Consider the following 15,597-nt stretch of genomic DNA (forward strand, 5'->3'; position numbering starts at 1 on the left):
CTGAACAATGATCTGCAAAGAAATCAATGTTATTCTTTTATAATAAACAAACAAAATACAAATTCCCTCTTCTATAATGAAGAGGTGCTTAGCACATGTATTCTAATTCCACAATTGGATTACACTGATTCACATGTAATGATAACTCCATAATGAGTCCTCAAAACACATCAAAGTAAAATCAGGCTTTGTGCCTTGAACCTGGCAAATATGGCTGGAAGTATTCTATAGTTTGTGCACTTTTACTCATAAAACATGATAAAATATGGTTCAGTTGTCTAATCTTCCTGATATAGAAAATAAATTCAATTATTAATAACTGGCATAGCTAAAACATTCATTTCCAGTGTGAATTGCTGGGGAAACAATACAGTAAGTTCACACACATTAAGTTAACAAACAGGTTGGCTCCTGGAAGTAAAGTAAGATCATGGTTTTTATAAAATCAACTTTGGGGAGAAAGTTTCAGATACAAACAATTATATGAAATTTAATAACTATTGCTTTTCATCTTCTACCACATAACATGACATAAAAATATTGTATTTTTTTTCTAAGTCAAGGATAAATCTAAAAGTATATTATTTTCTTGGATCAGTGTAAACAGTTCCTTTGAAACATAAGTACAACAAGAGTTAAGTTTGTTGTTTATACTTATGACCCTTTATACTTTTACCAAGCATACACACTTTCATAAAGAAAATTTATGAAAAATTCAACTTTATATTTTCCCCAAATATGACAGTAAATATTTGTGCATGATGGGATAAAATATAACAGAGCTTAACATTCGAATAATCAACTCTTGAGTACTCTGCAAAGCTTAACTATAAACTCTGCCTACTTACCACAAGTTAATTTGAGTTATGTGATTCTGAAAACAGAAGTTATCCTTAAAATGCTATATTTTCACTTAATGATATAAAGTGTCAGTTGCACTATCTGACAAGCAGAGATAACAGCTAAGTCTACATTTATATATAAGATATATAAAATGTAACTGGTACAGACAACAATGTTCTTTTACAACAGCATTAAAGGTGCTTCCAATGTGTGTCAATACACACACATCATACATTATCACTAAGTGACCTAGCACCCAAAACAATTTGCTAGAAGTTACATAATAATATTGATAATTTTATATTCACTTGGTTCAGGTATATTTTTGCTATACAGTGCCCATTTGATGGCATCCTAACAAGTTAACACAGTATGAAATAAGTATTGCCTATATGAATTTCAAATTTTGCTGAATAAGACCCTAGTACATTAATAAAGTAATCGCTCTATTAAGCATCCCATATTATTGTTTACTAGGTATGATTATACAGTACACATATTCCAATCTGTGTTATCTATATTTATCTTATTCCTAGGGATAAACACATATATCTACCCTTATGTCTGTATCAGGTCTTAATGATCTAAACTAATGTATGTATCTGGCCTTGATGATCTAGGCCAGGGGTCACCAAACTTTTTTCACAGTGGGCCGGATAACTGAAAGAATGACGAGCGCGGGCCGCATAATCATTCTGTTCAATACTTGCAAGCCAGAACGAAAGCTCTGGTAACGTGAGAGCGTAGGCGGAGCTACCACGAGCCGGGGAAGGACTTGGGATCCGGCCCGCGGGCCGTAGTTTGGTGACCCCTGATCTAGGCTGATGTGTGGATCAGCTCAAGATCAACTTTACTAATGTACAACATTTGATCATTTAGGCTACTGCATACACCACCTTTGTTCATAATCACTAATGTTGATTATGTGACGAGATGTATGTGTAGAGTGAAGGTGTGGATCATGTGAAGGAGTGTATGTATCAGGTGTGGATCATGTAAAGGAATGTATGTATCGGGTGTAGATTATTAAAGGTCATCTCCAATTTGGTATATATGACATAGGCACCATGTACTAATGTATGTAATAGGTCTAACTCATTTGGACCAAAATACTATTACCTGTGTATGATACATAAATGGAGAAAGGATAAACTAAATCTTTCCACATACATTTATCATTCTTTAAGTTATGTTTCACTGATATGGATTGTGTTCTCTGGGCACTTGCAAAGTAGAAGAATTCTCCTCGCTATAACAAAGTTAATGAAACTTTCCATACTCTATCTACTCTACTTGCTGAATCAGCCTCTCTCTCTCTCTCTCTCTCTCTTTCTTCCAAGAATACCCACTTAAATCAGAATACACTGTACCCTCAATAATTCGGATTGTTATAATTTGTATTTTGGCTTAACTCGTATGTTTTCAAAAATGAATTAAACAATTTAAATTTGGAATGAATCTGAAATAATCAATTGGTTCTGAAAATTTGTGCAGCGATGGGCTTGAAATTTCAGTCTCGTCGATTCAAGTGTGCTCTCGCGGCTTCCTAAGCAGGCTTGGTTCAGGTGTCATCCTACTTGGACGATTATTACAGGAATATATTATGAAATGGATTAAACTGAATGAATTATAGGAATGAAATATGAATTATATTAATATACAAAACTATGTTTGGGTGCATAGCTGGGGAGAGGAGGTGGCTGGTGGTAGAGGAAGGAAGGAGTGCTGGTTAGACTCAGAAGACAACACACCTCCTGCGCTCCTCAGCCCACAATCCCTTTATAATGACAGCATGAAATTTCACTGTACAGTAATTCTCATATTACTTAGGTTCATTTGGTATTGAGTTAAAAAACCTTATCAAAACACTTAATTTCCCCCAAAAAATCCCAGATGAGTTATTGTGCTATAGTATACAGTATCCCCAGCCTCTTGTTTACAGAAATTAAAATGTTATAAGATGATGGTTTAGTAGTGCTGTTAATCTGTGTACTGTGTAAGTGCTTTGTCACCTTTACTTTGTTATTACTGTATGTACATTAAAAATAAATAAAAAATAGTTTGCACAGTAATTATAAATAGAATATTTTATGTTGCAGTCAAGGCATGGTAACTGAGTTTGTTTGTTGGTCGGAATACTGAGGAACAATCTTCAGATAATCCAAATAAGGTGCAAAAACTGAACAGAAAATGAATGAATAATCGAACACAAAAATTCAGAAATTGTCAAATAATATAAAAATATTCCGAACTGGATTACTGTAATTTGGATTTTTCGGTAATTTGAGTGACCCAGAGCCCCTTTTTGTCGAATTAACAAGGGTATAGTGTAAGCATAATGAAAATACCTGTATCTGTACCACAAATTGCCAAGAGACACACTTATCTAATATTCTTTATTTGGAAATTCAGACAGTACTGCTTGGTATCAATAATCGTTTATCACATATTAATCAATACTGTAATCATTTATCACATATTAATCAATCATTATAGATCATGTTCTCAATCAATACAAGTTCATTTTCATCACCCATACAAAGACTCAGGATAAAAATACAATAACAAGTTTCAGTATCAAAGGATTATCCTAGCATCTGGCATTTACAATCATCAGGTATGAACTGCTGAATACTGTACTACTGTACTGTCAAAAATTATCCAAGAATACATACATTCTGTTTTTCACATAATACCACCTTTCAATTCTTATGTATACAATGGTTATATTACATTTGATTTATATCTTCATACAGTGATTTCACTAACAACAAGGGCTAGTACATTTAGGCTGGAAAATTATAAAGGAAAACTCTTGTGATTGTTAGCTTTACCAATGATTTTAAAGCTTTCATTCCATCCCAGGAGAATGAAAATGAATTAAGGTTGACAGCTAGACAGCAAGAACTGGTAGCTTACATGGCAGCTCCAAATTTCCCTTTCACAATGAATACCTTTGGCTCTACTTACAAAACATTGATCTTGATCAAGTCTAAACTGCAAACATCTGGACACCTTTCAGAAGCTTTTTACCTTCGTACTCTATGCATTTTACAGGCCACTTACATTAATAATATGATCTACAGCAGGATCATGACAAATTCAACAATGAAACCTCAAGGTGTAATCAGTTGATTCCTTTATAATGTAACACTAAAGACTTTCGTAAAAATATAAGGCCTTTGGTGGTGTCCATATTTATGCATTTGGTGTGAGACTCGGGTACTGAATATTGATTTATAAAGAAAATTTAACTCCTTCAGTACCATATAAACCTGTAAGATAATGGGGTATATCTGGATGTACTGTGTTAATTCAGACAATTTTACACTCATATGAAACTGTATCATTCTTTCTCATAGGCAGAATCTAATTATGATTTACAAAATGAAGACCGATTCCAGAAAGTTAATCCTAAACTAGGCAGGTTAATGATGTTGAGATGGGCTCTGTACCTTGCTTGGTTAATTTTTTTCATCTAAAATCAAAGGGGATTTCACTCAGGCACAAACATACCACATACTTGAGTACCCTACTTCTCTCAAATGTAAGCAAAATGCTCCAAACATACTCATTAACCTTTAAATAATGATTTCCATTAATATAATTCTTTGTCTTTGAAGCCTGACACGTACAGTCCCCCAAAAAGTATCATTACCTATGAGGTCGCTGTGATTCATGGTTTTGTGAGCAGTGTTATCCCACAAATTTCAGAACAGTTGATACAGTTGAACACAAGTATTGGTACAGGTATCCTTCGTTTAAAGAATGAGTTAGGTTCCTGAAAACCATTTGTGAAATGAATTTTCATTATCTCGAATAACAGAACATATGGGAAAAATTGGGTTCGGTTGCCTAATGACGAAAATCCCCAATATCATACCCGAAAAACATGAAAATGGTTGTGTGTGCATGTAACTGAGTTAAAAAAAAATATGAAGTTAAGTTTATCTACCCCAATTGAAAATTAACCATAACATAACCCCCCTCCCCCCATCAGCCTGCTAACACATGAAGAAATTTTTATTCCCTTTATGTTTTTGACCTTACAATAATTGTTTCTTTTATTTCTTTTTGCACATTCTGTGCATTTAAATGAGTAAAAAAAATAAAACAAATATGAAAAAAGTTGTATATCTACCCAAAATTAAGAGTTATAAAATTAATCATAACATAGCTCACACCTCAACCTGGTAGATAGAGCGCTAGGGGGATGTAGCTGCCCCAGCTGACTCCAGGGGTCATGCGATTTTAATTTTTTGCTTGGACGAAAATTTGTATAAGTGGGGAATACTTTTGTAAAATGTGTTAATTTAGGAGATTTGTACAAGCAAATCTTTGTATCTGAAATGTTCGTTAAACGAGGGATACCAGTATACACCATATGAATCATATTACAGTATACTATCTGGTAATACTTTTGTACAGAGAACTGCCAGTTTCAAAATGATCCATAATTTAAGTTTTATCCCTGCATATATATTTTATAAGTACCCATTCTCCAGTTGTTACCAATATGGGCAGCAGGCATACCAACATATGATGATGCACTGAAGAATACTGTTTATCAATGCATTTGACCAATAGAGTACTGTACAGTACAGCCCCCCCCCCCCTCCCGAAATTCACGGATTTTTATTTAGCGGTCCTCTATTATTCGCGGATGAAACTCTGGATGTACCCAAGAATGTCTGTGGGTAGTTTTAAAGTTGCCGGTATTTTTGCGGCTGGGACAGGGAGCCATTCGTTCTAGAAACAGTAATTTCCTCTATCTGTATTGTATATACTGTATGTGTGTGTGTCTACACACACCTAACCCCCACAAATTTGGGGGGGCCCCCTGTATTTCAAATTGTAATGTCAGAAAAGGTAACAATACTTTTCAGGGGACTGTACAATATAACCTCAATTGTATCTTTTTTTCTTTTTTTTTGCATGGCTTAACTTATACATGGTCAGATAATTGTGACTATTTATTTTTGTACACAGTATAAACTTTATAGTTTGCTGTGATAGCCAAATGGGCATAGAATGCCTATTTTCCACATAATGTCCCACCCTGGTACCAAAAACTGTTAATTTCACACCCATCACTCCACAACCCCCACTTCAGTTCCCAATAAGCTATTAACCTATAAACATCACATGCCCCACTTGACTTTACCCTTTTATTATTGTCCTAAACATGTGCAACATGATTTCAAAGAGGAAAAAGAATGAAAATAGCAAAAAGGATAAGCCATGTAAAAAGGAACAGAAAAGGCTGATGAGATCATGATCAACTGATGGCGTCATTAATATCTAGTTATTTTGTCAAAAATTTAAAACTTAAAAAGGCAAAAGGTGCAATATTTTTCCTAATTTTCTCACAAGGTAACGTTAAGTATTAACAGTTAGCAGTCCATGCACGCTATGTTAAACAATTAATGTTTTTCCTCTATTTAGAAAGCTAAATTTGGTATCTATGGAAAGGTTATTTCTAGTAGAATGCAATGACAAGTGAGTGTGGGAAGCTGCTGCTGGTAAGATAAACTATTACTGTAGGTTGTGCAGGTATGTAGAATATTCAGTCACTCTGACAGAGCATAAAAACACATATTCCCCTTGTTGCCGAATATCATGTCTTCACTTGTATATGTAGAAATACATGCAGAAATGCACTTAAAGTTCATCTAAAATCAAATAAAAAAATATATTCACCATGCATATAACTTGGAAACAATGGTGTGTGGAATAGCCACCTGGATAATCATAATAATATTAAAAATAATATATATTTTAACTAAAGTATTCCACTACATCACAACATTGTTAAGCAAAGTTTACCTTTAACTTAACCCAACATGACAAATCATGTCTTGAGCTGATCAGAGGCTTCACTCCCATTGTAATTTTTAAATAAATATTCTAGAAAGAGTCCCTCCAAACTTATATCGGGAATTAAATCTTGTGCAAATTTATATTGATAACACATACAGCTAAACGATAATTCATGATACTACAGTATAAAATACGGTATGGTAAAGGAACAAATATTATTTATATATATATATATATATATATATATATATATATATATATATATATATATATATATATATATATATATATATATATATATATATATATATATATATATATATATATATATATATAATAATTCACAACCCAGCACATTCTAGTTACTAACCAACCAGCAGTAGAGTTTGAGCTACATGTACTGCCTTCCTCCCCACACACTGTAATATGAATAAAACAAAAATCATGATAACTAATGTGGTGAAGTTAAAAACACTTCTCCACATATATTAGTAAATATATAAAGTTTACATTTAAAGAGGAATAACCATGGTTTGTATATAGTTAAAGCCTTGATGACATTTCTCACACCAATTTGAGAATAACTTGGAATTAGTGGTGCATGGTGACAATAGAAGAAATACTGCATTCTTCAAATTACCTGTACAGTAATTATATATATATATACAGTAGTTGCTTTATTTCAACTCACTACTCACAAGTTCAGCTCTTACTTCATTCTTCACATTTGCCACATGGTGGCAGCTTTATGTTATGATAGATGTGCAAGGGAGGCAGTTGCCCCTCATCTCTGCCTACACATGGACAGTGTTGCCATAATATGTGCATCATGTAATATACTGTACAATTTTTTGGTTGTGTTTGTGCATTCTGTTGTTAGTGGTGTCATTAGAGCAAGTTTCCAAAGGAATGAATAAGGTGATCATACACATAATCAAGACAACTGAAGCAAAATTTATGTTTTACAATACAGTATATACTGTACTGTACTTTGTCCTCTTTAACAGTACAGTACTGCACCAGGCTAAATATATCAAGAACCTAACTCGAGGGGGTTAACCCTCTAGCAAAACGGCTTAAAGTTTCCATGACCACAACATAAGTCATATGGGACCACTCATGTTTTGGCTTTAACATAAGCAAAAAATAATAATAAATAAATAGGACAAGAAGACAATTTTTTTACTCCGAAAAAATGGGGAAGGGGGGTGTTCCCAGCATCATATCTCGGTATTTTCTCACAAACGACAAATTTTGGGGAGGGCGGGAGAGGAAATAAAGGTCAAATGCGGCCTACCAGCACAGCTGACAGGAGGAAACTAATGGTCAGCTGAACTCCACCAGCGCTTTGCTACTTTCTGGATGTTTCACTTGCAAGATCATGCATTCATCTATGAAGTGAAAATTTGACACAATTATCCTTGGGGGGGAAATAGAGATTTTTTACATTTTAATGAAGCGATTCATATCACCAACGCAAACAGTGCTTCCATTGATTTGATGCGATTCGTTTCATGATACACAAGAAGAGTAAAATGATAATGCTCTCTTTACTACCACCACCCCCACTCACCACTTGTGGCCAACACCATCATTATCTCCAAGAGGTCATTTTTTATTCTTCTAAACTTCAAATTTCTAAAATTCAAAAGTACAGTACAGTATGTATTTATACATGTTCTTGTACTGGTTACAAAGGTATGTACAGTATTATGCTAACTCACAGAATTTCCAAAATAATCAGTGCAGTTTGGTTATGCTGTAAGGCAAGAGAAAGATTTACTCCTTTCATCTGAATTATTAGCTAGTTTGACCCATTCTTACCTCCATATAGTTTGAATAAAGTGTATATTTACTAAATGTGAGAAATTTCAACATAAATACAGCTGTTGGCATATTGTCAAAACTGAAGATTGAAATCCCATTTTATGGTTGAAAGAATGAAATAAATGTGATAGTACTGTAGTTGTATCTCATAGGTCACTTTTGAGGACTTACATGCCATAAAAACATCAGCAGATATTTATAATATAGTGTATCTTGCTTCATTCATAAAAATCCTAAGGCCAGGGTAAATATACTGGAAAAGACATCAACAACTTACTTATATAATAATTCTGAAGCTTAAAGAGACTTTTCACCTCCACAATAATACTGTACAGGTACTACACTATCTTTGTCATAGTGTAATCAGATTTTCTAAGCAGTGAATCCGTATGATCACTGCCTGTGGTAAACAAGTAATTATATATTCTCATAATCAATTTTGACAACTTAAGAGACAGGTGTTCTTGTGCACTCATGCCACTTGACTGGTAGGAACAATTATTTCATACCTATCACTTCGCAATAGGACGAGTTGAAAATTGTTAAAGATGAATGGAAGAAATTTCCTGAGTTTGAGCAGCACGGCAACATTGTTATAAAAAGAAAATTACCTCTGATTTCATAACTATTTTTCCATAAAGCCACAATAGCCATAGACTGTAACCTGTTCTGAAGCTTAACTCACTTAGGTAAGGAAAGAGGAAAAAGTGTAGCAATTATAAATATCACAGGGGAAAACAGCCTAGTACAAAAACATAAGCATCCTTCATCACGACACCACACCTTTACAATATCTTAACAAGACCGGGAAAAGTCTTTTTTAAATTCACTTTATAACCTCCCCCAAAACACAGGCGTTCTTGCAATTAGGAATGCAAATGGGAGCCAGCTTCATTATCCATAACTTAAGGTAAGGTAAAAAAAATATATAGGTATATACTTTTCACAGGGCAAAATTAATGAAGAATCATTAGTGTACAGTATAATTTTTTTGGGGGGGGGACTCAGCCTGAAATTCACTTGCGCTAGAGAAGGACTAAAAGGACAAAAGTAGAGCCCCAACTCAAAGCATAATATGTGAAACCCTCCTCCTCAGGGCTGTAAAAGTCTCCTCAAAAAGGGGGATCTGGAAAATATCCTTAAAGACTAAAAGAGAGATCAAGAGCAAAAGCTTCTCTCATTGGCCTAGTCACAATTTCTTGTTGACTACTAACTTGTTTACATATAAAACATTTTTTAAAATCCCAAATGAATAAAATCTAACACCAATGAAATCAACATAGTTTCCAAATTCACCAACCAAACATATACCTGTACTGTATATGAAAGTGACAATGAAGTTTTAATTGCTTATCAATAGAATCCTTGAGAGACCCTAACAAGAAACTAGCTACCAAACTATCATACCTAGTAGATAATTACCTCTTAAGAAAAGCTCAAACTTGAATTCTTCAGACTCAGGGAACAGGAATCAAACTAACCTTATACTCCCATCCTGAATCAAAACCTAAAAATTATTTAGGAAAAGACTACTGGAAACCTAGAGAAGCAATTTTTGTCTGGGTCAGGACCAGCTTCATTTGGCTCTCCTTAATCTAAAGAATTACTACTACTGAGAACCTATGGTAAAGTCATAATAGAATGTGCACCTCCCAATTCAAAATAATTCATAAGAAACAGAAAATTATACTTCAAGCCCAATATTCCTCAGGATCAAAGCAGACTACATCACAGTATAAATTAATACGTACTTGTCCTATCATGGTGCAACTTTCAACACACCAAAACTGCACAGGTCTTGTCATCAACATTCATCTGATTAATAATACAGTGAATGACAAATACAATATTAACCACTATGTCATTTCAATGTGCACAAAACAAATACTGATACAATGAATTTTACAACAAAATTTAATGAAAAATAACAAAACAAAGGTGATTAGCAAACCACTCATTACATGGCTAATAATAACAACAAAGAGAACAGAATTACAGTACTTCATCCATAATTAAACTTTCCTAGGGTGCAAGAACTGGGATAAAAGCACTGGAAACACCTTTTGTGTGGTAGAGCCATTATGGGGAGATGTAACCCAGTTTTGGGAGAATCCTAAATGACTTAATTGCTTTTGCTAAATAATCCCATTTCACACAAATCAGCTGTTAGATTCCCAATGGGTTTCTTTATATTCAATTAGAAAATAAAGAAGAGCACATAACACCCCCTTAACAGGAAGTATTATGCAAAGCTGCACACAATCCTAGGGCAGAAGTTCAGGGAGTTCCCCAAACCACTTCTAAAATACAAAGTTTTGGAATTCTGTTTCAGAGAATATTAGAAAACTTCTTCCTAACATTGGGGGGCTGGAATAACAAACTACAAGAAATGGACTGGATTACTCATCATGAACTTGGATTATACCTAAACACAGTGAGCAGTGCTGGACCTCAACCACCAAGCAAACTGAATTAAAACTTCATCAGTTGCAAACAGTAAACAAACCCACATTGTGCAAAATAAATAATGGAATAAACTACATAAAATCTGTGCTAAATATAAGAGGCATATCACATCTCTGTTGCCAGGAAGTGGAGTGAAGAGAGAAAAACTATTGTGCGAAGGTGTCACTGGGACTGAAAGGAGAATGCTGCCAGGAAAACCAAGATGGCAAACCCAAACAGGGGGGTGAGGTGTGAAATAGCCAGTGTGTTATCACACACTCGTTGAGCCACCAATGAAAATAGTGAAAATTTACTTCCACATTTCCTTTTCCACAGACAACAGTTTCAACAATATCAATTACATAGTCCCAAAAATTAATGTCAGGTCTTTTTGGTCTCTAATGGCTTAGTGTGTGTATTATACTAATGTTCCTTAGTGAAGGGAGCTGACTGTAAGAAAACATACTTATAAGATTTGTTGCCAAAAGTAATATACAGTATAGTAATACTGATTCACTTGTTCAACTCAGTAGTTCAAAGTTAAGTTGTCCAGTAAACCCTTGATAACTTACAATATATAGGGCTCTAACCATTTTGAGTTATGAAGGCACTATTCTCCAGGTCTTTCATCCCACCCCAATACTGTACCCAAGATTTTGGCCAAAATAACCTACCATAATTAGAAAACTTGCACAAAAATTAATGCTTACGAGCACTGCTGGTGAAGGATGAGGATAATTCAAGTTTGTGGTGCCATATGTTAGGTGATGGGAGGGCTCACTGCACTACAGGATAGTATATACAGTAAGCACTTATAGCACCAACTTTACCAGGGAATGCCTGGGAGGTGCTCACTGAACCAGTGAGAGAGAAAAATGCCGGAGATAGCACTCAGAGCGGCTTTTGTTTGGCTATTATTCAACTCATAATTTTGGGTACATATACAGTACATAATTTTATTCTTCTTTTTTTACTGTTACATGCACACAAAAATTTTCATGCAGAATGTGCAAAAAAAATTATCATAAAGGGAATAAACATTTCTTATGTGCGTGGGAGTTATCACACACAGCAGGGGAACGGGGCGTGGCATGAGGGATCTCTTGGCTATTCGCTGTCTCGTGTCCTGTGTGCAGTGAAAGATTGCCAAATGGCAATACAATATTTTTTCTTTTCTTTTATTTATTAGTATTATTTTTACTGTATTTATGCCCCACATTTACTGGTACAATATTTATTATTTTATGTACAAAAGAATAGCTCCTCTGGGTGATGTGATACAGTTCAGCCGCTCAGCCACCCAGCTGACTCACACTGGGGAAGGGGGGGGAGGGGTTGACGCAGTTACACTTACAGCTCGCGGTCTCCCCCCACACATACACACCCATGCTCTTCATTTTTTGTATTTTAGTTTTATGTTATATTTTCTTTATTTCTAAGCCCCATTAGAGTACAGTATTGAAATTATTTTATTTATTTATTTTTTCTCAAACGAGCACCGAGAAGTGATAAACATGCTGAGCTAGCAAGAGATGCCGGGTGGGTTAGCTCACACAAGTGTAAGGTCGCACGTGTTACGTCATTCCAAGATTGCGCCATCATATCTCGGAATATTGTGAGTTATGCGAAGCTTATTTTTTTTTTGTAAAAAAAAAAAAATTAAAAAAATAACTTACAGCTAAATATTTTACTATCATTACAAGTTATCAAGGGTTTACTATGAAATTTACATGAAATTACATAAAACAATTTCAGATTGCTGATAGAGATTTTTTTTTTAATTATTACGAGTTTATAAGTACCAATCCAACTATTGCACTGCCGTTACTGTTGTCTCCATAACTAACAAAGAAGTGAAAGGAAGTTACCTTGAGTCTGGTGCCTTAAACCACTCAGCCATCTAAACCTGAAAGGTTCTTTATTCATTTGACCAGTGAGTTTCAAATTTACCTTCATAAAGTACAACTTTCATGAGCAGCATAAGTGTAGTTATCTTTTTACCATTCAGGTCACCTCATACCTTTCTCAGTCACTGCTCAAGGCATTTAATAAAATCTGGCAAAAAAAAAAAATAGTAATTTGCTATTTTCTCTGAGGAAAGCAGATAAAGTACAGTATAGTAATCTGCACATCAAAGTATTTACTGTATTATATATTAATAGTTACAAATATAAAAATAATGTACATACAGGGTAATATACTCTCACCTTACTCCCGGTTAGCAACTGAAATTATGGTATGAAAAATGCAGAATAAACTGCATAAGAACAACTTTATACTCTATGATTACTACTGTACTATGTTAAGACTGAAGCACTTGGCTATGTGCCTGATTAATATACCTTGCAGGAGCAATCAGATCAAATATTACACCAAACTTATGAGGGTGAAGTTCTTGGTCGACCATTCTGTAAAAACTAGAGGCTATACAGTATAATTATATAGTTATGTACTGTACTGTACAGGTACAGTAAGTGTAATTACATGATAATAATATAATACAGTAATACATGTATACTGCACATTCATTAACAATAAAAGCTTTTATACTGAAATTCTAAGGGGAAAATACATATTTGAAGACCATGGAATATACCAGAGTTCAAACAATGTATGGATGACTGCAATTGTTTGTGACTTAGATTCATTTCCACTATTTTCATATTTTTCTTTATTATCTGTAGAGCAAATTGTTGTGACTTACTCAAATAATGATTAACAAAGTTATGAGACAGCTTAACAGTAGTTTGTATTTTATTACATTGTGAGAGTGAGGTCAATCCATGACATGGCATAGTAAAGAACATGAAAATCACAGCTGAGCTAACCTAACACTAACTTATGTACACAAGTCATCTATACTATGCTACCTAACAGAAGAATTAGTGTTCATATTGATGTTAATGAAAAATACAGTACAAGTGAAGAACAAAAAATGAAGGTGGGTTTCCTTAATAAGTATAAACCATAGTGTATGGCAAGGTGGCAAGTTAGATCATGCCTTATAATAGTAGCAAGTGATGTTTCTCATTATTGAGTAATAAAGTCAAAGATGGCTAAGTTGGGCAGCCCAGCAGATACAGCTGCTAATTTGGTCCAACACATTGCATGTGTTTATTAATTAATTTACCTTGTAATATAATACAGTAGCACAGTCACTTTAACAGTTATTAGTGTATAGTGCATATACGTACTGATATGAAATATTTAGAGGGGGACGATAACAAAATAACTTTACCTACTTCATTACTAGCCACCTCTGAATATTTATAAATATCTTAATACCATTTTAATATAATCTTTGTGAGTTATTTAATTAAGCAAATATTAATGTTGTGTAAAGCAAACTTTCTGAAACAAGTGTCAACCCCCAAACAGGTCAAGTACACAAGTTATACTGCACAGTGCTGGGAGGAGAGGGAAGTGGTAAAGACTCTGTTATGCTAGAATAACCCAGCAACAATCAGTCCAGTAGAGCAACATACTACTGCATCATTATACAGGATGGATTGATCTGCTCTACATACGCTATAAGTATCAATCATCACGAGTCATAAACTTTCAAATTATTTTCTTTATTGTAGTTTTCTCTACTTCTGGTAAACTTTCACATGATTAAAATATAACATGATAATGATAAAACAAATAACAAAATAAATTTAGCTTTTTTGAAAATTGTTCACTAAGAAACTGTACTGTGGAATACAGAAAAGTCTTTAGTATCAAAGAACATGCGTAATGTGTCAACTGCCATACACATTTAGTTCATAAAAGTTTATGGCCACTACTGCAGCAGAATCTTACTTCAGGAGTTTTCTACACATTCTCCATCCTCAAGCAACTCTATTTCATCTACACTATTGCTACCTCTTGGCTTTGTGACAAAGCGACGGCGGGCCTGGTTGAGCAGAGCAGTCTTTCGCTGAGCCAACATCTGTTCTCTCTCTTGTGGAGATTTACTAAAACGACTCCCAGCACCACATGATCCGATCCCATAACCACTCCTGGGGAGAATTAAGAGAAAACTTTAAATATACAATATTATCACAGCCTAACTCATGCAATTAAGAGAGATTATAGAAATATATTCCTTCAAGTTTTCTTAAAAATTCATAAATAATAAAATTCTAATTCCTTATACACTACAATGCTAAAATCCGATATACTGTACAATATGATCAGTATTATTGTATGAGTGAGAAGTCTGGACATCTGAAGGAGGCTAAACAAATACATCTGTCTCTGATAATTTTTAATCATTGATGGACTAGTATAATTACTAACCTTGTACACACTTAAAGACCTTAGTTGTTGAAGCACAGTAACATCATAAAGTCAACAAGAAGGAGGCTAAAAGTTTCTATATAGTGGTACTACAGGAGAGTGCTGAAAACAAGTTATATTACTAACAATGGAGTCTCGATAATTTGCGGGTACCTCTATTACTACAAGAGGGTTGGGATATATCGCGACTTTTTATAACGATTTTTTTATATTGCGGCTACCAAAATTATCCAAATTTTCCTATATACTATAGTGATAATTTTTTTATTTTGCGAGGGAAATCGGGCAGGAAATATTTCAAATGTACCGCCATGGCAAACAAATGCGTTACTTGCTCACCAGAGGCGCCACCGTGGCTGCTCACTCACGAATTCACGC

At 34.3% G+C, this 15,597-nt stretch overlaps 1 protein-coding gene across 1 annotated transcript in view; it reads right to left on the reverse strand.

The window, feature by feature from the left end:
* Window positions 1–23: 23 nt before the first annotated feature.
* LOC121855459 (E3 ubiquitin-protein ligase AMFR-like) overlaps window positions 24–15,597 on the reverse strand; it is a 35,780-nt gene continuing 20,206 nt past the window's right edge. The window contains exon 10 of the mRNA XM_042350398.1: window positions 24–14,939. Within this exon, the coding sequence (XP_042206332.1) occupies window positions 14,741–14,939 (199 nt within the window). The 3' untranslated portion in view covers window positions 24–14,740. The remainder of the gene's footprint in view (window positions 14,940–15,597) is intronic.

This window comes from Homarus americanus, unplaced genomic scaffold (genome assembly GCF_018991925.1).
Source record: "Homarus americanus isolate GMGI-L3 unplaced genomic scaffold, GMGI_Hamer_2.0 scaffold48406, whole genome shotgun sequence".
In the NCBI taxonomy this organism is placed as follows: Eukaryota; Metazoa; Arthropoda; class Malacostraca; order Decapoda; family Nephropidae; genus Homarus; species Homarus americanus.